Source organism: Lepidochelys kempii, chromosome 22 (genome assembly GCF_965140285.1).
Source record: "Lepidochelys kempii isolate rLepKem1 chromosome 22, rLepKem1.hap1, whole genome shotgun sequence".
Taxonomy (NCBI): Eukaryota; Metazoa; Chordata; order Testudines; family Cheloniidae; genus Lepidochelys; species Lepidochelys kempii.
This window is the reverse complement of record NC_136401.1, coordinates 13425282-13449022: the sequence shown is the minus strand read 5'-3', so window position 1 is coordinate 13449022 and position 23741 is coordinate 13425282. Positions and strand designations below refer to the sequence as shown.

At 45.8% G+C, this 23741-nt stretch overlaps 2 protein-coding genes across 11 annotated transcripts in view; one reads left to right on the top strand and one right to left on the bottom strand.

Moving 5' to 3' along the window:
• B3GAT1 (beta-1,3-glucuronyltransferase 1) overlaps positions 1 to 14264 on the top strand; it is a 151646-nt gene extending 137382 nt beyond the window's left edge. For 5 of the 8 annotated variants that reach the window (XM_073321095.2, XM_073321094.2, XM_073321099.2 and 2 more), the window contains 2 exons: positions 4087 to 4383; positions 12017 to 14264. In XM_073321095.2, coding sequence (XP_073177196.2) covers positions 4087 to 4383; positions 12017 to 12337 — 618 coding nt within the window. In that variant the 3' untranslated portion in view covers positions 12338 to 14264. Of the gene's footprint in view, positions 1 to 4086; positions 4384 to 5758; positions 11446 to 12016 lie in introns of those variants that run through there. The other 3 variants (XR_012155944.2, XM_073321100.2, XM_073321098.2) reach the window with 3 other exon arrangements.
• GLB1L2 (galactosidase beta 1 like 2) overlaps positions 9190 to 23741 on the bottom strand; it is a 55084-nt gene continuing 40532 nt past the window's right edge. For 2 of the 3 annotated variants that reach the window (XM_073321090.2, XM_073321091.2), the window contains exons 16-19: positions 22766 to 22853; positions 17956 to 18070; positions 16094 to 16210; positions 9190 to 15585 (exon numbers count right to left, since the gene is read on the bottom strand). In XM_073321090.2, coding sequence (XP_073177191.1) covers positions 15499 to 15585; positions 16094 to 16210; positions 17956 to 18070; positions 22766 to 22853 — 407 coding nt within the window. In that variant the 3' untranslated portion in view covers positions 9190 to 15498. Of the gene's footprint in view, positions 15586 to 16093; positions 16211 to 17955; positions 18071 to 22765; positions 22854 to 23741 lie in introns of those variants that run through there. The other variant, XM_073321092.2, reaches the window with a different exon arrangement.

Here is a 23741-nt window from a genome sequence, read left to right as displayed (position 1 = left end):
ACTCCATTTGGCTTGTACCATCCTACTTCAGGCATCATTGGGCTTTCCCTTGTTTCCTCACTGTTTGCTTGCCCCCACCTCAGTGCCTTTATTACTTAAATTCTGTCTCTGGCAAGAGCCTGCTCTGCATAGATCCCTCTGGGTAAATAGAGCCCTTTCAACGTTCTCTGAACAAAGTCAGGCAGTACAATGGTTGCCCTTGCAGGACATCTTGTTCAGAGACGCACTGTGCGATTGTCTCCCCAGGCTGCCGCACATGCATGGAAAGCAGGCGTTTGTCAATACTTGTTTGTTCTGAAGAGCGTAACCCTTCAGATTCTGCCACTGAGTTGACTAAACCTAGGCTGTAAACATGCAAGCAGTGCTCGCCTCTGGGGCTGCTGATTTGCAGCATCCAGAGACAAATGGGCTCCCAGGTTTTTCTAATTCAGCTCAGGGAGACAGCTAAAATCTCATCCTTGATGTCTTCCACTGTTTCCTTCCAGAAGTGGCTTTGAGAGGGGACTGAATTTATCTGAGTCCTTTCGTAATTTCTCTTCCCATCATGTCTGTTCTGCGTGTTTGTGTGTGTACATGTGCAATCATGCTCATCTAGATGTTACAGAAGATAAGCATCAAACCTGGTCTGATCTGTAGTGCACCTCCCTCTGGGCCTTGCCTGTAGATGTGCGAACCTAATCTCAACTGGGAGGCATCACTCTCTTTTTCAAGAGATGCTGCTGAATTGAACCTCAAAAGGTTCTATTCACAGTGTATTATACCACCCAACAATGATGCTACTTTAATTGAAGTGAAGGCTCGTGAGAGTCCAGAGGAGAGCAACAAAAATGATAAAAGGTTTAGAAAACCAGACCTGTGAGGAAAGGTTTAAAAAAAAAACCAAAACCCTGGCCATGTTTAGTCTTGAGCAAAGAAGACTGAAGGGGGGACGTAAGTCTTCCAATACGTTAAGGGTTGTTATAAAGAGGACAGTGATTGCTGATCTTCATGTCCACTAAAAGTATGACAAGAAGTAATGGGGTTATTTTGCAGCCAGGGAGATTTAGGTTAGATATTAGGAAAAACTTGCTAACTATACCAGTAGTTAAGGGCTGGAATAGGTTTCCAAGGGAGGTTGTGGAATCCCCGTCATTGGAGGTTTCTGCTAAGAACAGGCTGGCCAAACACCTGTCGGGGTGGTCTAGGTTTACTTGGTCCTGCCTCAGTGTGGGGAGCTGGACCTGACTTCTCGAGGTCCCTTTGAGCCCTACATTTCTGTGAGTTTGGGGTGGGTGATAATGGCTGAAGATAGGGAGCTTAGTATGAAGTCTGCATGGAGTGTATTTGACGGTCCCTGCTCCAGCACAAACATGTTCCAAAGGGAAGGATTCTATTTGTTTGGAGGTTGTGTCTGTTCGTTCAGAACAGGTTTCCTGTCTCTACCTTGCATCTGGCCTACAGCTCGGGGTTTAGTGTCCCCATGAGACTGTCAGTGCTCTTTGGAGAGGCAGGATTATGTTCCCAACAATGCAGCTTTTCATCAGCCCCAGAAAAGACAGATTCTTTAGGTTCCATCATTGACAAGGGCACAGGAATAACTTCACAGGGAACCAGAGACTTTAAGGGCAGGAAAGATCATGCCTCCATCCTTCTAAACAGCAAGGGCTTCTTCTCTGCACTATGTTTCAGTCCATTTTTAATATCCCCGGCAATGAGGCTCCCTCCATGTCCCTTGGAGGCTCTTAAATTCACTATTGTTTTAAATGTCCTTTGCGAGATAGTGTCTCAAGTGGTTAGAGCTGCAAGCCAGGACTCCTGGCATTTAGTTTTATCTATGCCACAGATCCTCTGGAAGAAGGCAAGTCACTGCTTTCTGCGCAGGTGCCTAGCTGTTCCCCATCACTGCAATCCCTGTGCACGTCTCGTACATTAACAAAATTATCCTCGTGGGGGTAGGGGGAAGGGTCATTATCCCTATTGTGTGTATATATAGGGAAACTGAGGCACAGATGAAGAGACTTGCCAATGGTCACATAGGGAGACTGTGGCACAAGCAAGAATTGAACCTGCATCTTGAGTCTCAAATCAGTGCTTTCCTCACAGGACCCTCCTTCCTTCCTTTACGCCTGTCTCCTCCACTATTAAATGGGTATCGTAACACCACCTTTACCGCCATGACATGAGGCCTGCTTAACATTTGCAAAGGGCTTTGGAAACCTGAGCAGAAGTGTTTTTTTAGTTTCACCCCTTCACTGCTAGTTCTACACCCCCTATGAACCTACCCCCCCCACCTCCTTGGAACTCACTTGCAGACATGTAGTTACTGTTCTGAGATGATTTGTTGCCTTGCGCTCCTGGAAGCTCTTGTGGTACAAGACATGATGATCCCCTTCCTCCTCATTCACTAGTTGCCGTGCCAGAGGGTCCCTTGTTCAGCCTCTCTTTTGAGGTACATATACTGCACCCATCACCATGGTATAGGGGCACCTATTCTCTCCCCCCACCTGTTTCGTAAGGTCTTCTGTTTTATCTTGCATTCATTTGCACAGACTGGTGTATTGAGGTCAAGGGGGCAGGTTGTCATCTTGGCCATTTGGCACAGACCTAAATCCCATAGCAAAGAACCCAGCAAATGAGGTTTGTACATAAGACTGCAGGCAGACCAGGCTGAATGCTGTTTCAATCCAGCTGCTTCATTACTTCCTTCTCTGTGGCAGGTTCTAGCTACAGCACCAAGCGCTACCCTGAAATGAACACTACCTTTTAAGAAGGCATGAGGGCCCGTTTGTTAACCGACATGATGTTGTCTCTGGATTCCTCTCCTCTAAGGTTGTCAATTTTGATTGGACGTATTCCTGGAGGTGTCATCACATGATGTAATCTTTAACTAAAGATTAATCTTTCATTCCTGGAGACTCCAGAACAATCCTGGAGGGTTGACAACTCTCTCCTCCTCCCCCTGAAACCTACCTGCATTAAGAGGCACCAAGCAGCCAGTGAAAGGGGCTGCACAATAAACATGGGGGACTAGTTCCTGTGGATAAGGGCTGCCATTAGCATGTGTGTAATGCAAAAGGGCAAGTGCCTTCAGCTCTTCAGGTCTCTCACTGTAATTAACATTCATGAGATTAGCACTGGGAAATCCCCAGTCTGAGGGTCTGGATGAAAAGCAGAAGGTGCAGCAGAGAGGGAGCATGCTCCTGCCAGCAGAGCGGAGACAAGACAAGGGATAAATTGCTGCAAAACCTCATCCTATTTGTTCGGAGTTTACTAGGTAGCCAGACTTCTAAACTGCCCCTCATCTGAGAACCACGTTTGTAGTACCTCATTCCAAATGTTATTCCATTTCCCATCAATGGTGACTCACAAAATGGAGGCTACCCTGAATATCACTGGATGCTAATTCTCCTCTACAGTTTAGTTTCCAGAAATCTAGTCTTCCTAGCTCTGTTGCTAACACACCATGTGACACTGCACAAGCTCTGCCCCCATGCCTCAGTTTTCCCATCTGTAAATGGGGATGATGATGCTGACCCATCTTTGTGAAGCGCTTTGAGACCTGTGGATGAAAAGCAGATTTTAAAACCTTGGCTGTAACCCTTATTTGCTACTTTGTTCCTTGCATGAAGCCTTTGCCACAATGAGGTCTCAGCAGGAATAATTAGTATAACTGCGCATATGCATATTTGCTAGCATCTTTACCTGAGACTCTCCAAAGCACTTTGCTAGCCACCCTGCAATGCAAGGCTTATCCCCTTGTACAGTTGGGCAAATGGAGGCATACAGAGGTTAAAGTATGTGGCCAAGGTCACAAAGGGAGCCTGAAGTGGAGCTGGGAACAGAACCCAGCCTTCCTGGCTTTCATTTATAGTGCCTTGCTTCTCTGTGTCCACTGGCCTTTACCTGCTTCAGAACACCCAGGTCTGGTGCTGCAGTGCACGCAGAGGTCTTGCTGGGGACTGTCCAGAGTCCCTGCACGTTGCATATGTGGTTTAAGTAGTTGGGACTGAACACTGTGTGTGAGTTAGCAACTGTCAGAGCGGGTGTCCTCTCCCCTCCCACACCACTCCACGCACTCACTGTGCCCTTCTCTCTCCTTGCCCCCAGATGCGCACCACCAGGAAGGTGTCGGTGTGGCCGGTGGCCTTTGTGGGTGGCTTGCGCTACGAGTCACCCAAAGTGAATGCAGCGGGGAAGGTGTATGGCTGGAAGACTGTTTTTGACCCCCACCGCCCGTTTGCCATCGACATGGCGGGCTTTGCTGTGAACCTCAGGCTGATACTCCAGCGATCTCAGGCTTACTTCAAACTGCGAGGAGTGAAGGGTGGCTACCAAGAGAGCAGCCTTCTCCGGGAATTAGTGACCTTGAATGACCTTGAGCCGAAAGCTGCCAATTGCACTAAGGTATGGACTCTTTCTGGTACATGGACCCACTCTTCTGCATCTATCACTAATCACAATTGCAAGGAAATGCAGAAACTTGAAAAGGGAGCATAGGAACTGCCATATAGGATTAGATCTGTTGTCTAACCAGGCCAGTATCCCATCTCCCATCCCTCAGGGTTAGCCCAATGCCCATCCAGTCCAATATCCTGTCTCATGCAGTTGCTGGTACCAGATGCTTCAAGGAAAGACACAACCTGCTCTCCCTCCACTTCCCCCCATAAATGGGTTATGAAGTAAAATACATAGTGGGGAAGTTTCATCTTAAGCTCAGGGCCTTAGTGCCTCGCTTCTGCCCTGAGTGTGAGGGTTTATCCCCTTTATAAATGTCTCTGCTAGTTATGGTTACTCTACATGACATCCTTACTGTTTACATGAATATCTAATTTTTTTTGGTCTCAATGTCCTGTGACAGTGAGTTCTACAGATGAATTATGCATTGTGTGGAAGAGCATTTCCTATATGAAATGTGCTGCCTTGCAGTTTCATTTTCATGTATAGTAGAGAACACCAAAGTGAATTTGCAGCTATGCTCCCGCTTCTCAAAAGATGTTGCAGGAAAGCATTGGTTTTAGAGAGGTGAGGAGGAAAAGAATAATGTCCTGCATTATGCTGGGAAGCAAACAGGCATCCATGTGGGGTGTAGTGGTACAGATGGGATCCAGGGCAGAGCTAAAGAGGCATGAAGCAGAGTTGACTGGGACGTTTGCATCAGACAGTCCATCTGCTCTGCTCACCCTCTCTGCTGCTCTGCCTAACAAGAACATGACAGTGACAATGTGTCCTAAGAGCAGAGGGAGGTCAGAAGTGAGATCTAATGCTAGGGTGAATGGGGGGAGAAGGCATGTTGTGTAGAACGCACTCCAGATTGATTCCCTCTTAGAACGGTAAACGGACAGGGTGTAGCAGGCAAGGGAATCCAATGTCAGGCCAAAGTTTCCTTGCAAATGCTTCGAGCCTGAAGCTGGCGCAGCAATGGCTATGCTGCCTCTAGAAATACACACAGAAGAGCAGCTTTTGATGTGACGGTAGCTGTCAGAGTAAGGCATCGTGCTGGAAAGCTGGGGCGAGAGCAAGGCCAGCTGCGGTGGGACATGCTGTCAGGACTTTGTTTCCAGACAAGGGGGAGGTCGTGTTCCTTGAGTCAGACAGGAGACAACTTCTGTGCTATGGGCCAGGAACTGAAGAGGTTACAGCAGCTGAGATTAGGAGCGGGCTGTTTTCTCTGTGACAAGGCAGTGGAGATATCACAGGGACTCGGTTTTGAGCCGGATGCACTGTGATCCTGACCAACTCTTGGCACTTCGGGTGTCCTGCTTTGTGTGTCTGCTTCCAGCTGCCACCAGCCTCCCTTCAGCAATTATCACATAACTCATCGGCCCAGCATGAGGTAGACAGAGACCAAATTCAGCAGAGGCAGAGCTCAGAGAATTCTACACAACAAGCGAGGGCACGACAGCAGAGATGCCTCCCCTTCTAAACACAGGAGCTGAGCAGTCTGTATGCCTGGAGAGTGGTGATAGCAGGGTTTAGGGTAGCTAAGAAGGGGCAATGCATGCTTGGAAACTTGACCTTGTTAATGGGAACGGCTCTGCGGTGACCTCTTGCGGGGGTGGGTGGAAGGAGAGTAATTTAAGCTGTGCTGAGACCCTCAGCATCACCACTGGTGGGTGTAGGCTTGTTCAGAATCCAGCCCTGAGAGGAATGATGGTTCAGGGGTTAGGGCACCAGCCTGTGATCCCAGAGATCTGGGCTCCATTGCCTGCTCTGCCACAGACTTCCTGTCTGACCTTGGAAAGTGAAGGGGATAAAATGAGTGGCAGTTGGGCACCTAAAGGCCTTTGAGGATTGTGGCCTTAGCGTGTGTGCCTCAGTTTCCCATCTGTAAAATAGTACTTTTCTCAGCTTCACAGAGGTGTTGAGGATTAATACACTAAGGATTGTGAATCTCTCCGATATGATGGTTAATGAGGGCTAGACAGGCACACAGGTAGACAGCCCTTTACCTGATGCCTCCTTAGATGTCCCGTGTGCTGTGCTGGTATTCATTTTTAACGCTCTCAACTCAAATACACAAACTGAAGCGCCTGCAAAAAGCATATTTACTGGCCAATAAATAAGTCCTGTGTTGCTCTCCTTGGCTTAATACCTGCCTGAAAGAGTGGGAACGAAAAGATGATGATCTTAACTGTGGGCACTGCAGGAATTTCTAGACAAAAGGAGGCAGCCAGCCCTGAAATCCCTGCCAGGAGCTGCAAATGCGGAGAGGAAAAAATGAAAAGAGAGCTTTCTCCATGGAGATGGGGGGAGATGTGCTTCTCTGGGAGAGGCAGACTTTTGTTTTGAATGATTTGGGTAGCAATTTATCAGTCACATTTAATTAAACGCCCACGTTCTGCCCCTTCTCCTGTCTCTCAGCTGCATTATGCACCGGGCTCCAACCTCAGGCTAAATCTGTGTGTTTGAGACTGTTTGGGTGATGCGGGTGAAGGAAGCCAGCCAGCCAGCTGCCTAGTGTTGGACAGGGATGTTTTGCTGCTGCTGCTTCTGAGAGGATTAGAGAGAGGCCGAGTATTTCTGGACAGAGAGAGCTAGTATTAGATGCCACAGTAAGTGTGACCAGCTACCACCAAGGCTACAGACTAGGAAGGATGGGGTTGATGGGCAAGAGCGGAGCTTCCTCACCAGCATCTGTGGAAGAACAACACTGCAGCTGTTGCAGGATTTGTGCTGGCTCTTTGAAGAGAAATAAATCCCTTCCCTTCGTAAGATGGAGAATCTGGGTGAACCCTGGTTCTCGCCATGTATTTTCCAAGATGCAGAAAGGAACTGGCTCTTTTTGGTCACAGATCTGATGTAGCTCAAACTGGCCCTAGGACAGAGCGACTCCAGCAGGATTCCACTGATGAAAGCAGGAGGCGAGAGGGGCTCCTGGGGAATAACTTCCTTCCTTCCTTCCTTGTCAGATTTCCTGTGATAAAGTGTGTGCACTGAATGCAGTGCAGATGGAGGGGGAGATCAGATGGGCAAACTCCATTTGTATTTATTCTCTCTCTCTCTGTGAGCTGAGCAAGTATCTGCTAGGACAGGTTTACTCTCCCTTTCTGCTTGAGTTATTCCCCAGTGTTTGGGACGCCAGTCTTACAGGGCTGCACTTGTTTGGATTGATTGCAGATGTTCCTAGGGCAGGGGCTGTTCGATACTCTAGCTGCCATTGGTCACACAAGGTCACATGCTCTTGCTTCTGGTGCCAGACTGGCTAAGCCTGACTTAATAATCAGGAGGAAAAGGCCTGAGGAAGCCCCTGAGGCTGTGACTCTAAGGCAGTGGTTGCAGATAAGCAGAATTTAGAGGAATTTAGGCTTTGTATGGGGGACATGTTCAGATTTCAGCCATCAGCACCAGTGCAGTCTCCGAGTTCACATAGGGTTAAACTGCTGTCACCTGCACCAGGGCAGCTTATCCCAGTTATGAGCAGGGCAAAACTCTGGTGCAACTAGTGCCTTTGCTTAACTGCACTAGGGGGTTTGTGCTGGTGCAGTTACACCAGTGGCTGGGCTGGTATTAACGCCCTAGCATAGACAAAGCCTTATTTTAACCCTTTTTCTTTTCTGGGCCACACATGCTTTGTTTGAAGCTTCAACCCTTGGTCCCATTAGGGCTTCTCTGAGCCTTACTGGATGGGGAAGGGCATAAATCTTGATGGTAAAGTAACTATGGTCATAGCTATAGTAGCTACTGTTTGAGCTTTGCCTGGTTTATTTGCCTCTGGTCAGGGTTTAGAGAATCCCCCTGCTATGTCAAGCAACATCCCAACCACTAAACTATCCCCCTTTCAATGCAGCTAGGTCCTCTGATTCTTAAACTCAGTTACTGCCTCGGTTTAAATGCTGCAGCCATGTGTAACAGGAGATATAGCTGCAAGTTATCATGAGTGAATCCCATGAGAGGTATTAAAGGGGGGACACCTGTGATTTGTAAAGTACTGTTCAAAGCGCTCATTGTGCCGTTACAGACAAGTCTTTTTGCTGTGAGCACGGTAATAATACAAATGTGAAAATAAGTTTTGAGACATGAGGGCAGACTTTAAAAGGCCTGTAGAACTACTGTATTAATAACACAGGTTGTATTTTTATGTATGATCCAAACCTTGTATATAGCAATGGAAATGCATTGTCCTCAAAGTTACAGACAGTTGGCTGAGAAATGAAAAGCTGTTTCTGTATTTGATGGTTGCTCTGTACTAGGTGATAATTCCAGTGACCTTACTGAAGAGCATGGTGTAAAGACTTAAGTAAGAGTTGTACAAAGCACTGTATATTATTTTTAGAAGCCCCTTGCAATCAGAGACAGGGAGCTCAATTTCAGTATTTACCTTGATGAAAAAGTATTATAGAAATGACCCCAAGCTCTGTGCTGTTGCGATTGCAGGGGGCTGGCGTAAAAGGCAAAGTTTTACAAAAAGGTTCCATTCTCTGGGTGGGGAAAGCAGCCCAGTCCAGGTTCTTTCCAGTTGTTGGAGGCAAACAGCTCTATTAATGTTGCAGAGAGAGATTCATCTCTGCTGCAAGTGTTGTGCCTGCTTAAACCAGAACTGAATTTAGCCTGCAGGCTTAACTGGAAGGCTGTGAGTAACAGAGAGCTGAGTATTTAACCACAGGCAAGAGGAACGTGCTGAGTTCATCCTTGGGAAGCAATACCATGCTCTTGCAGGTCTAAGGAAAAGCAAGCCAGCACCTTTGAGTACAAAAGATGGATCATGGAAGCTTGGATTAAACATGCAGTGTATTGTCATAGCAACAAGAGGGGAGCCCTTTCAAGGTAAGAAATATCAATGCAAACTGGGTTAGAAAAGCGGGAAGCTGTAGCTCTGAAGGGACCCAACTGCTACCATAATGCAGGTGCTAGGAGCAGAGGGATAAGCAGTAACCTTTATTTTAGTGTGGGTACAGACTGTAAACCAGCTTCCAGCTCTGTCTGCTTAGACATTTTAATAGAGTGACTAGAAATCTTGTGTGAGACAAATTCCCCAAATTAAAAATGTTTCTTGAATACATTTCTCCTTTGTGAAAGTTTTGATTTAAAGATTTTTCCTTCCCCTGCCACTTTTACAGAGGAAAGCCCCAACAACTATCATTTTCATTAATACAGTCAGAATCTGACAATTTTGAAATTGTTCCCTTAACTATATTTTATCCAGTTCTACATTGTATACCACACTGAGATCAGTGCAGAACTGTTTCCCAGTACTGTTTAGCTGGCCACTATGAATTGGCTCAAATTGGGTTAGAGGCTTTAACAGCAGCAGACTAATATGCTTTGTCTGGCTAGTGAAAGTAGGGCTAAACAATATTAAACTGGATTAATAGGTCTTTAAACACCCCCCCCAAATGCAAGTAATGGCCCACTGCCTAAGACAGTGTAGAGAAGTGGAGGAACAGCATTCTCTGGCTTGGTCACTGCGCAGTAGCAACACCTCAGTGTCTGTCTACACTGCAGTCACATGGTATGACTGCAGCTCCGGCCCTTGAGCAGCAGCAGCGTGCACTAATGCCCCTTGAGCACTTAAGGTGGACTTGTACCTCACCCCACTGAAGCATGTGCAGCTGCAGCTTGACCTCTATGAGCTGTACCTGAATTAGCTCACTAAAAATAGTGAGTATGCACAGTGTGGGCTTCAACAGTGCCTATATAGCTGGTGCTGAAGCCCATGCTGTGGCATACTCACTTCCAGAGCAGGCAGGTATACCCGAGCTGTGATTTTGATGGCCAAATGAACAGCGCAGAACATGAGGGGCTGATCGGTGTGAAATTTAACCCATTGGTCCCTAGTGTTTCCAGAGGATTTGATTTTCAGCAGGGTTACTCAGTGCATGCACCCCAAAATGTGCAAAGCAGACATCGGGCACTGAGGGCTATCTCTCTCTGTGAGCCAGTGTGAGAATCAGAAAAGAAAGGGAAGAGATCCCTAAGCAACAGTCACCCAGTCTCTTGGGGATGCTTTAGAAGAATAAATGGATAGTAGACTCCAGCTGTTGCTGACAGAAAAGCTCCCACTAGGAAGTGAGAGCCCCTCCAGTTCTGCTTTTTCAAAGGTACAGATGGCTTCAGTCCATGTAGATGGTGGCCTGAACTGATGACTCAATGTTTCCTTCCTGTTATACCTAGTAGTTACAAGGAGTGTACAGAGCAACAAGGTGCCTTTCTATTTTCAGCCCAGCTATCTGTTGTACAGGGAGTGGATGATGCTGTTGCAGTGGCTTGATATGCAGCCACCACGGATATGCCTATGGTGCAGCAGGAGTATAATAATTACTAGCTCAGATAGATATACATGCAGTAGATTTGATTAAGTGACCATGATAAAAATGGGGCAGTAGCCACAGGCTGCGGCTTCAGCGAGCTGCCCAAATGCACACCTAGGGTCTTGAGACAGGATTAGGCCCTGGTGCTAGCCTCTGCATAGTGACTACACTTCTGTTTTTAGCCTGCTAGCTCAAAGTCACCACCTACACACCTACCTGAGCTGGAAATTACATCTCTAGCTGCAGCCTTGACACTTTGAGTTGGGGTGGGGGAGCGTTTGTCTCTGTAAACACAAACAAGAATTTTGATTCCATAGTGATGAAACAGCCCAAAATCAGTGCAAAGGATGATAAGTCTTTAGTGGAGGTTGGTTGATAAATAGATAGAAGGAGCAGGTTAATGGCCTGAGACAGTATCCTGTCAAATGGGTAATTTTTGCACATGGTGCATTTCAGAGGCCACAGGCAAATCTGCCTAAGGCTGTGAATGCACCATTACACTCTAGGGTATGTGGTTAAATAGCACTATTGGTTTAATGTGCAAGAATATTTGTTAGCATAATGCAGAGATGCAGCTAATGACTTCTGTGGGCTTGGTTCAGATTCTAGTCTGGCACACAAGGACGGAAAAACCCGTGCTGGTGAATGAGGGAAAGAAAGGCTTCACAGATCCCAACGTGGAAATCTGATGCTGCATGGCTGAGCGGAGATCAAACAGGTACACCCTCCCGTAGCTACCCAGAGGGAGGAGAGGACTGAGAGAAAAGAATGAGCACTGGAGAAATTTTTCAAGGAACGTGCTCTCTGAAAGCCAAGTTTGAGAGAGTAGAAAGTATGGGGTGGTGAAAGTAAAAAAACCCTGAAGCTAGAAGGAAATGGAGAGTATAGTGCTGAAACAGGGAAAGGTTTAGAAGAAAACTTTACAATGAGGGTTTGTACACAAGGCAACTTACTGCATGGCAAGCCATGTTAATGTATAGCACACCACCTTGCCATGCAGTAAAAGATCCTGTGGCCCCTGCTACAGTACAGTGAAGTCCCACTAAGCTGCACTCTGGGCATTTCAAAGACTGCATGCTCCATTGGGACACCGTGGCAGCCTGCACTGTTACTGCAGTTGCTATATACAGCTGCTTTTTGTAGAGAGGACATCACTTTCTGGGCCTGTCACATACTCCTTTTGCCAACACCCAAAAAACCATGTTCTCAGACAGGCTTGGGTCAGCTCCAAAGGACAGCTGCAGGGAGGCCAAGGGCTAACCTACCCACTGGTTGTCTTTCCTTTGCAGAAGATTCTCTCATCCTGCAGGCTCCTCTCTACAGCAGCCAGCCAGACACACAAGCAGCTGCCAGGACGGCTCCTGACTTCCAAGTGTAAGAAAAACAAGCAAGTTCGAACAACAAACCATACCTGCACTGCTCAGACTCTCCCTATCTTCCTCCTGGACTCTGAACAGAACCGGGCCCTCTGGAGACAGAGGAACAGCACAGACCTCACCTTCAGTACAAGGTGCAAAGCCTGCAGGATGCTTGAACTGGAAGGAGCATGTGCAGGGCACAATGCACTTGGGAAGAGGCCCACCTGGAGCTGGTTTCACAGGGTGTCATAGCAAGGATGAGAAGCACCACAAGGAGTGACACCTTCTTCTGGAGACACATATACCCTGTGTCTGTGTGCAACAGCCTCAGCAGCTCTCTGGCTGTGGAGAGGACACCTTTGCCCTTAATTTTGAACCTAGGTTATTCAGTATTTATTACACTGCACAAGACTGGGTTTTGGGGAGGGAGAAAAGCAAGGCAGGTAAGAGCTAACCACCAAGTATCTCTGCTCTTTCCAACTTGTCCCCCTTTCATCAGCTCTATGGCTTGGAGGGTGGTCTGACATACCTCTGTGTATTGATTTGTTTACAGCACCTGTGACCATGTTCACTGTCCATGCTAAACTAATTGGAGATGGGTCCTAATCCTCCATCTCAGGCCTATCTCTAGTGCTAACCTGACTGAGCCAAGCTTTAGGTGTCGGGCTCCCTGAAGTGCGCACCTACCTCCAAGAAGCGTTTTTTTAACAATATGGGAGGGAACCACTCAGCATTTCACTGAATGCTGCTGTTGTCTCCAACTCCTACCCTAGGTCTAATTTCCACTGATTCCTTCTTTACAGTGATCAAACAGACCCACTTCCCACCTTCTTGAGTACATTTAGTGTCGATATATCCCATTTCAAGGCCACATCATGCTACCAATAAAAAGCCACTGAAGCAGTTCCATACCTGCTATTACTGGTGTGCTCTATAGCTCCCCTGACAGTGTCTCACTGTTACACCAACACCTGACTCCACAAAGGGTGGAGTGAAAAGAAATAATCTGAACAAAATAACCCAAACAACTTCAAATACCTGAAACCATTGTGGTGCAAAGCTTCTTCCTGCAGGAGAAAGGTACTTGGGTGGGGTTTTTTGACTGTTCTGTGTAAGGTTGTGAAGCACAGTCTCTATGGTGATGCTTCTGTGTCTGAGATGCTGACACACAAAAGGAAGTTAAATCAGTTCCTGTCCACCCCCTTTTAAAAATGGTTTTCCTAGATTGCTGCTTAGGTCTGGTAAGACTAAAAAAATCTAATCAATCTCCCATTCTTTTGGAAAAGTCTGAAGCACAATTTTACATGTGAATTAAGGGAAAAATGTAATTCTGTAAAGAGACTCACTTATTTTTTTAACCCTTAACAGTATAAAAAAATACATGTAGAATATTTCTTGCAGAGTATTAGCTTCAGTGGGCAGAAATCACTCATTGGACTAATGCCAAATCTATATTTCCTAATATTTAAAAAAAAATTGTTTGTTGTATTTATCAAAACAATCACTGGGGAAAAAAGTTACCTTCTTTAGCTGATAAGGTTCTTTAGTTTCCAATCATGGAAGCCTTGCTACATAGCTTCTGTGAAAACCTTCCTTTGTATTCAATGGCTGAAATCCAAACTGGATAGCAATGATTTTATGCAACTGGTATCCACTTGCATTTTGGGAACAGCCATTGTTAGCTCATGTTAAACAGTGGTGCTCTGCATCAAAGCAGGTTTATTCCACTATTATTCAAGCCTCCCAAGTGCAGCCCTCAGGCTGTGAACAAAGAGGTATTTTCAAAAGGGATACAAAGTTTTCATGATATTCAAGTTGTTTTCAACTGATGTCCTAGCTGCATGTCTGTTTGTTTATTCTAATAACCCTGCTGGATTGCAGCCTTCCATTCTCTGTAGGGGAAAAACTCCTGGTGAAATGCAAAGGACTAAGTCCTACAGACAACCCTGCAAATGCAAATATGCTCCACTCTCCTCAAAAAGTCAGCTACAGGAGCCAGGCCTTTCCAGGTGGTGTGGCGGTTATTGCCAGGAAAGCTGAGCTACAGATGCTGCAGCGAGACAGGCACTGATTGGGACGGAGGATGGAGTGTATTACAGCTGCACTGTCTGTTCTCAGTTTTAATTGAACTGTATTTAATTTGTTAAATAAAATTAAATATGGTTTTTAATGGTTAAAATTCCCTTGAAATTGATTGTTACTGCCATTGCCAGGTGGTTATGGTAGTGAGGTCTTACTGCTCTATCTAAATGGGGTTAAACTGCTCCCATAAGTACTGACCTGACTCCTCTAGGTCAGAGGACATGTTGGTTGCAGGAGAGATGAGCAGCTCTTGGACACAGCCAATTCTACACTGACAGCTACAGCATGGGAGTTTGAGGGTATTTAAACCATCTTCCTGTACCTTAAGTAGGAAAAAGAAGGTGAGCAGGTTTTCAGAGTTAGCAATGGCTCTTTTCAATATCTGAAATATTGCATTGAACATTTCTGCAACATATGACCTATCAAACAGGGAACCCATCTGGAGATTGTCAGGGTGGGGAGTTATAACAATCCCCACCCTGCTTCTTTCCCAGGATCCCTTATTCCGTTTATATCAGTTTTAAAACATCTGGGTCCTGTTCACACATAGGAGGACATTTTTCTCCTTTCAAGGCTAAATAATGCTAACCTTACTTATGCACCTTTCCCCCTGAGGTCAATGGGGAGCTGTAGGCATGTGGCTAAGTAATACACAGACTGTAAAGCAGTGGGCTCCTTATCCATTCCCCCTTCTGAACCTGCTCTTTGGAAGGTTCATAATTTGCCTGAACTGGAACCTTAGGTTGACACAACAGTCCTGCTCTGGCGGAGCTGACAGAGGAGAAACACAGGTAACATTAGAAATTGTTTGGGTCTTTTTTCCACAGAAGAGAACCTTAGAATATTAAAAATTAACTGTTAACATCCAATCAGGATTCCAAAAACTGAACAAACAAAGCCCCTTCTCTACACAAAAAGGCTGTTTCAATTGTGCCTGAAAGCTCAGCACAGCATTCCTATGTATCCCAGAAATTCTCTCCCCTTTTAATCAAACAAGAGATGCCCCCATAGAGTGCGTTAATCTCGGGCAGGGGCTGGGCTCAGCTCAGATAGTTCCCTTCCCCACAACACCCTATTTTACTCCTTATCCCTGGATTGTCCATTACATCACAGCCACTGATCCAATTTGGAGAGCTCGATGTCCTGGGAGAAATTGATGGACTCACCTCTCAGGGTGCTCCAAGTCTATCTCCTAAACTTGTTGCCAGGGAGCAAATCCTTTACACTGGTCTAACAGAAATTAACAAACCAGTCTGTACTTGGACTGATGCGTCCCCACACATACACCAAGGAATATCCAAGATGAACCCAACGGGAGGCAGTTCTCCTGCTCAGTCCATATAGTGGGTCCTTCCTAGATAAGGCATATCTACAGACTGTATGATCCGGCCTGCAGTGCGCTCTTCAAAAACGATAATCTAGGGAATAAAGAGATTAGGGGTGGGAGGTGGGAAATCCCTTTAAAATGACAATCACTGCTCTTTCCAATGGGGAAATATTTTGGGACTTGAAGATCAAGCCTGAGTTTTGGGGGAGGATGCTCCCATTGAAGGGAATGTCATCAATATACCGTCCCAGTACGTACCCAAACTCCCATCACTTGACATCCTGGGCTGTATTAAGACTTCACAGCAGTGAAGAGTAAACACCAATCCCAAGTCAGGTGGTCTTGCTTTTTATTTAAGTTATGCTGCCCTTCAAATTCTATATACAATACTGATCCAAAGTCAGTGTTCACCACAGTGCCTTTCTTTTACTGATAGCCAAGGAATGGTGCTGCTCTAACTTGAACCTCAACCTCAGAAAGAGCTACCCCCGCATGCTTTGCAGAGTCAGATTAAGGTGAGTTTTTAAGGCACTGAGCGTTCCTAGCTAGCCTTAGACAGACGTGAGTCAGATAAGCATGTTTAATAGAGAGCCTCTCACCTCATTGTTCCCAGGCTGCAGCCAAGTTGCAGGGAGGTAGAGTGTTTCCTGGGGTCCGATTTTCCAGTAGCGTCCTAGGTTCTCTCCATTGACAAACACAACTCCTTTTTCCCAACCCTACAAGAAAGATAGCAGAGCAGGGTTACTGAAGCAATTGCTCTCGGACACTAAGACCCTAGTGTTCTTTCAGGCCACCTGCTGCTAGACATCCCTCTTCTGCTCTTAAAGCAAGTTGTTCACACAGATTTTAAACCCCTCATATTCCACTCCAATCCTGCCACTAATGTACCTTCTTACCTGAGGAGGTCTGTCCCCAAGCCGGATCTGCCAAGGGCAGTGGCCAAAAACCAAATGGCTTGCTTTGCAGTAGTAGCTAGAGGCCCTCGTCAGGAATCGGGACCCCATGTGCTAGGTGGTGTTCGTAGCCTCCATTACTACAGTAACTCTCAATCTTTGGGATATTTATTCTCAAGACTCCTGGGAGTTCGTTCCCCGTCTACAAAACTGTGACGAGACACAGTGAGAGTAAATGATTTGCCCACAGTAATATAGGAATGCTGTGAGACAGCAGGGAAATGAACCTGCTCTTTCCAAATCCGAGGTTAGTGTAATAATTACCGGACCATTCTCCCTCTTACAATTTGAGCAGTTTTACGAATAAGTCAATACTGCTGCCCTCATCGGTGTCGCATCTGAGGGCCTTCCAAGAGAACATGAAAGCACTGAGACTAACCTCTATCATGTCTGGTTCACTCTCTCATCCTCCCCAGGGGTTTTGTACTCCTGTTGGTACTGGAGTGCCAACACCGCTGAGGGAGAGTAAGCTGGTGCATCAACAAGAGAATCGCTACTTGGGTCCATTGGCAGTGGAACTTTTGCCCTCAGTTACCCCTGTGCAACCGCACGAATGATAATGTGGCTGGAGATGTACAACTTTGGTAATGAGGTGCTGGGGGCCACCATCTAAGTGCAAAGGGAGTTAGGGCAATTCCCCTGCCTCTGCTAGTCACCTGCTCTCTGGCTCCTGTCAAGTCATTTCTGCTGGAGATGAGTTAGCCCTGAGGCTCAAAGTAATACTTCTAAAGGCAAATGCTAAACTCTTCTAGCTTTGCTCTTCTGAATGGGCCAGATTACAACAACAAATAGCAGGTTTATTAAAAAAACCGAACAAACCAATCGCCCTTCCCAAGGAAAAATATCATCTCCTTCAGAGCCTCTTTGAGGTCTTCCCCTACCATTACACCTGCACCCTTTTCACGCAATGCCTGTTCATCATCATGCTATAACTATCTATATATTTTGTCTTGTAAACTACACTGAGACCTGAAGAACAGAGATTGCACTGGGGGACTGATATAAAATCCAAGAGGAAGGAGTTCAAGATTTTAATAATACACACAGCACTTCCTCTTCAGTGCTGTACACAGATAGCGCCACTCTCAGACCCCATGTCTGAAGGTTCCACAGCACTGTCCCTTTTACAGATAGCACAGAGAAGGGAAATGACTTGACTCAGGTACTCAGAGGTTTGTGCTCACAGCCACTAACCCTTTGCTACCTGAAGAGGAACAGCACCTAATTTATGTAAAGCTGGGCTCATTACTAGCTCTGCCAGGATGCCGTTAGAGGGGCAGGCCAGAATCACCCACGTTTGTCTCAGCAGGGCCTGTGATGGTGGAGGCTGTGTTTAACTGAACATGCCAGCTGGCAGTTTTAGGAGCAGACTTCTATGCAGCCTGCATGGGTGGCCTGCTTTACCACAGACCCATGAAGAGTGCTATGTGGTGCTGCCACTGGAGTGGTTATGCCAGGGTCTCTCTTCAGCCATATGAAAAAAACCAGACAATAACTGAGCGACTCACCTCGAGTTTCAGGAAAGTGTCCTGAGGCAGATACTGCACTTGCAGGTTTCCTCGGAAGAATGCAGGACCCACGGCGTAATCCGGGATAGTGCTCCAAGCGGTTAGACCTCGCAAGCTGTGAGAGAAAGACAAACACAGTTAACAAAAGGAAAGCAACTTCCGGAGAGGAGCTATTCATGGGCCCAGGGCAGGCCTTAGGATCACTTCAAACAGGAGGCCACTCTAGGGGACCATTTGTTTTGTTACAGTGAAGTAGCTATTCACTTTCCTGCCTGAAATGCGCAGCAGTTGCTGCCCACTGGCACTGGTTTAGGGACAAATACTCAGCATGGGGACATGGTTGTTCATTCAAGGCAGGCACCTCCTTACTTCCAAGTTAATCCCCTGGTGAGAGAGATCTTGGCCTTCACCTTTCTCCGTCAGCAAGGTGAAGGTCTCCACTGTGAATGCAGTGAGACGTGCTGCTACTGCTCTCTCTCTGCTTTGCTAGAAGTGAAAATCCCTGCTTCAAACTCACTCATTTCTCATCTCACCAACCACACTGGCTACCAACCTGTCTCCTGGTGCATCCAAGGTGCTAATCTTAAACTACGGAGATCTATCTCGGGTATTGCTGGAGTGCCCGCCACACACCCAAGGTGTTGTCGTAGCAGCAGAAAACAGATGGGATACTGACAGACCCCTGATTTGTACTCTGCATAGGCAAGTAGTTAGGGACAGTGCATTCTTAGTGTATGTCTACACTGCCCCCCGCAAAAGTGTTTTGAACTCAGGTTACAATGGTAGTGAAGGCATGGCAACTCAGCTTTTAACCTGGTTCAAGAGCCTGGGGCAGAACTTGAGTGGCTAATGTGACTAAGAAGCTGTGTTAGCATGTCTTCAGTTCTCTTTGAATCCATTAGCTAATGATGGTTAGTTAACTCAAGGGAAGAACACACACTATGCTGATGGGCTCATGGCTCTAGAAACTCTTCCTCCATTGGTCTGACCAAGCTAGAGCCACTTTCAGGGTATGCTCAGAGGCTCGTACCTGCACCCTGAGTAAGTGGCATGAGAGGCCATGAGTTTCTTCTGAGGCTTAGGAGTTTAAGTTGACTTTGATCTGGTTCTGCTCTCTATTTTGTAGCATGTTTTTAAAAAGACTATAAACATGCCCGGAGGCTAGTGATATGAAGCAAAACACGAGGCCCTGTGATCTAACAGACACTTCCCTGGGAAAAGCTGTTCAGGCTTCACTGCTTAAAAAAAAAAAGAAAAAAGAATATGCTGGAGGTGAGGCTGCACACTCAAGACTTGTCTATACCCAGAAAATACTGGTTTTACTAGACTGCTCCTCTTAGTGGCACCTGCCCCTAGTGCAGATGCACTCAAAGGTACTTTCTAGCAGTGTAACTTATTTCCCCTTCCTGTACAAGTAGAGATGCCAGTATAAAAAGCACCTTTTATACAGATATAAACTCCACACCTGGGGTTGTACCAGTATAACTACTGGTAAGAGAGTCATACCCTTAATCAAAATAGTTTACCAGTACAAAACCAGTGTATAGACCAGACCTCACTTCAGCCTTCACTCTGCTCCCTTGTGCACAGGCATCACGAGACTGGCTTTAATGTCTCCAGCACAATCTAGCCTGATGCTGAACACTTTACCAGCTAGCCTCAGGTACTGAGACAAAGTGTCATATGGAAACTCTGCCCCCCCCCACAGTTTATTGAGTCTGCTGGAGTCCTTCCTCAATCCCTTCCCTTTTTGGGCAAACCTTCCCAGTTGTTTATCTAGACTTCTCTCAACAGAACTCCAGTTCAGAAAAGCACTTCAGCATGCTAGATTAGCCACATAATCTTGTGCTGCCCAGGTACGTGTTACAAGCCTAGGTTTTATAACACAACAAAGCAAAAACCACCACGCACCTACAGTACTGCACAATTTTCAAAGGCTCGTAACTCAGTGAAATCAAAAACAACTTCTGGACCAAGGAAGGGCACTTCAGAGAGGGCTAGCTGCAGGCTAAATTTCACCTTTTGGACCCCATTATTTGCATGACAGAGCTGTTTAAAAGTTTTCTCCAGGTTTCTTTTTAAGTGTACACATACTCAAAACTGCTAAACCATTTCAGTTCTTCCTGCTTCATACTTTACCTGACCTTGATTATTTTGGGGGGACACTCAAATACTGGGAAAATTCTGCCAAATCGATAGTTTCAAAAAAGAAATAAACTTATGAGCAACTGAAAACAGGGATTAGAGCAGCAGCTGTGTTAGTCTGTATTTGCAAAAAGAAAAGGAGTACTTGTGGCACCTTAGAGACTAACCAATTTATTTGAGCATAAGCTTTCGTGAGCTACAGCTCATTTCATCGGATGCATTTGAACGCATCCGATGAAGTGAGCTGTAGCTCACGAAAGCTTATGCTCAAATAAATTTGTTAGTCTCTAAGGTGCCACAAGTACTCCTTTTCTTTTTGAAAATGGAGTGAGCATAGACAGAGCCAGGCAACCTTAACTATAATGGTGGCTGCAATTCCTCTGACTAATATTTTATATCTGTACAGCACCCTTCAACTCAACAATTTCTGAAGTGCTTGACCAGTTGTTAATTTAAAAAACCCTGCATCACCTGTCACCATAATGAAGCCATCTCTGGGGAGAAACACAGCAAGTGTAACAATAATTTGCAGCACACAAGGTCCTTCCCTCCAGTTCTTGAACCAAAACTCATTTGCCTGGAGAGCACACTACAAACCTATTTGCTACAGTCTTCCTGTCATCACCATCATCACCACCACCACGGAACTACTCGTACACAGAAGGCAAGTCAAGGTTCCTAGACCTTAGAAGAGGTGGCATGAAAATTCCACCATGCCATATTCTGTGGAGAATGCTATGGAAACCTAGGTCACTCTATTTAGCACTTAGATGTTATAGCGATGGATGCTCTAGAAGTACCTTAAAAAGCCCCCAAGATGGACTGCAACGTTATGATGGCCAACTGTAATTACTTGGGGGGGAAACTCTGGTCAGGACACTCCGGTGAATGCTCTGCTCTCATGAGAAATATTGCAGGATCTTTATTGCCTTCAGGTAGATTGGGCCTCAATTTTAAAGACTTACCCCAAACAGCTCCTTCATAAGCCCAATGCCCCCTTAAACTACGCTGGAACATTGGGTCAGGTGTTAGCAAATGCCACCTACCGAATCAAACCCATCACTTCTATTGGCATTGGGTTTTTGGTGGATGTCTCCCATCCAAGTATTAACGAAGTCCAATTCTGTTTAGCTCATGGGATCGGATATCACTATCTGAGCCAATATAGATGCATCAAGTCTGTTTTGGAATATATAATGCAAGGGCACCCTTCATCACATCAGGGGGTATTAGCAAGGTATTGGGTATGCTCAAAGTCTGCATCATTTCTTGCCTTCTTGTACCACAGGTGTGATTGTGAGTGGTGATGAAGCAGAGAGAAAGTGAGGAGCTTAGAAATTCCACAAGAGACTCAAAACCTTATCAGAACATGTTCTCTCCAATGCTGATCAGCAGCATCCCCAGATTCAAGCAAATTATTGACCTAGTGCAATGTGAATTCCACTGTATTGCTGAGCTAAGCCTGGCACAATCCCATTTTCAGTACAGTGTACTCTGGCTTCCTGCTTAGAGATTTCTACCTTATGATGTTTCATTGCTAATGGCCAGTTGCTAGTAACTGGTCAGACTGCTGGCTAATCTTGCTTTTATGCCTGCATGGCAGCTCACTAGCTTTCATACCTTTGATTGGGAATATCCTTCTCTAATGACCCTACAGCACAAAGCTGACAGCTCACCCTGCCAAAGAGAATACCTTGCAAAACCTTCACTTAGAATATTTAATACTACCTGTTAGCACTGTCCTTAAAGGATCACTGTAATAAACTGACTAGAGAGAGTATACACATGGCTGACATCTACTGGACAGAATAAGAACACAACTGCGTGTGTCACAGGCCCTGCAGTGTCCAGAACTAACAGAGATTCTCTCTCCTTTGGCTCAAGCAGTAGGGGTTTGCAACTTTGTAGCAGAAGTATTGGAGTTCTAGACTTTCTACACTATTAAACTCCAGGTGACCACAGCAGGCAGCAGAATGACAGCTGTGAAGTCCTCAGGCCTCACAAATGTGTTACATTATTTGTACAACACTAGCACTGCAATAGCAAACCCTCTTGAGATTTTTGGCAGGAGTCCATAAAGTGACCTATGCTCTGTTGCTCTAATGACAGCAGCCTGGCTAGTTATCCCTCCGAGATTATTTTGCTTTAGCATTTAATACTGAAGAACACAATTTTAAAACATGAAATGGGGGAAGCCATCTGGACTAGTAAATACACTGTTAGGAGCTTCCTGAAATCACTTCCCCTCTCTATCCAGGGAGGAGGGAGTGTCCTTCACTGAAGTGTTTCCTAATCCCAAATTTCTGATCCCAGACAAGCCCCAAACTTTTACAAAATTCAAAAGGGTTTGGATTGGCCACATCTCTACAGGCCCGATCCAATGCCTATTAAAGTCAGTGGGAGTCTTTCCATCCCCTTCAATGGGGGGTTGTATTGGGTCCTAAATAAAGGTGCAAAAATAAGTGCTGAAACCTTCTGTACAATTTTAGTTGGCGTTATCAGGAAGAGATTCAAAAGCGTGAAGATTCACCAGGTGCTGCCTTTCCGGGCACTGCTAAGTAGGTTTTGCACCTATGCCAAATTGTCTGTGCAAACGAAGGAGATATATATATGCCCTCCTCCTCTGCACAAACAATTTAGATATATGTACATATATCTCCCAAACCTTTCCATGAAGCCAGGTTTCATCTCCAGACTGTAAATCTTGAAGTTCCTCAAGGGGGTTTTATTCAGGAAGACGTCACCAATTAAGCCTGCAAGAGCAATAGAGGTAATAAAGAGCTGAGAAGCAACTAAGCTGACGGATCTTCCTATTTCAATAGGAGGAACAGCGGGATACGGAAAGTAGTCATGCTCTGCAATGGCATTAAAGCCCATATGGTCCCACTGCTCATCCAGATTGAGCAGGGAATGTTGCCACATTTTGCCCTCTCCTCTCCATCCTTTGCTTTAACTCACTAAGCTGAGAAACCCACTCCTGGCAGAATGTACTGTTGGTGCACATAGCAGATTCACTTTTTATTTGGCTGTCCATACATGGATTTTTTTTTTTTTTTTTTTTTTAAAGCAGCAGATCAGTTACTTCCCCAATACTCAGAAGAAAATGTGGACATCCTGGTATCCCTTGTACTGATCCACTGCTTTTTTTCCCAAGGATTTCAAAGCACCCAACAAACAAATTTAGACTCACCAGCCTCCTGTGAGGCAGTTGAAATTATCCTCATTTGCGGGTGGAGGAAACTGGCACACAAGAAGTCCAGGGCAGAGCTGGGAATAGAACCCATCTCTCCTGGCTCTCAGTCCAGGTCATTAACTACAAGCCGATGGTTGAGATTGTCAAAGCAGTCCAGGGGCTTTAGGCACACCTCTTCCGTTAAAGCTAATGAAATATGTCTCTACATTCACTAGGCTGCTCTGAACATTTCAGCCTACATTCCCCCCTATAAAACAGAACACAAGGAATCTTGACTCCCAGTCCCCAGCTCTACCGGCATAAATATTTTACTGAGCTGGACATAGTCCGTAGTCCCAGGACCCTGTGTACACTGAGATTATCTTGCTCTCCAAATCACAGAGCAGAAACAGGGATCAGGAAGGAGTTCCTTTCCCCCCCCTCCCCATGTATGATGTTACACAAGTGG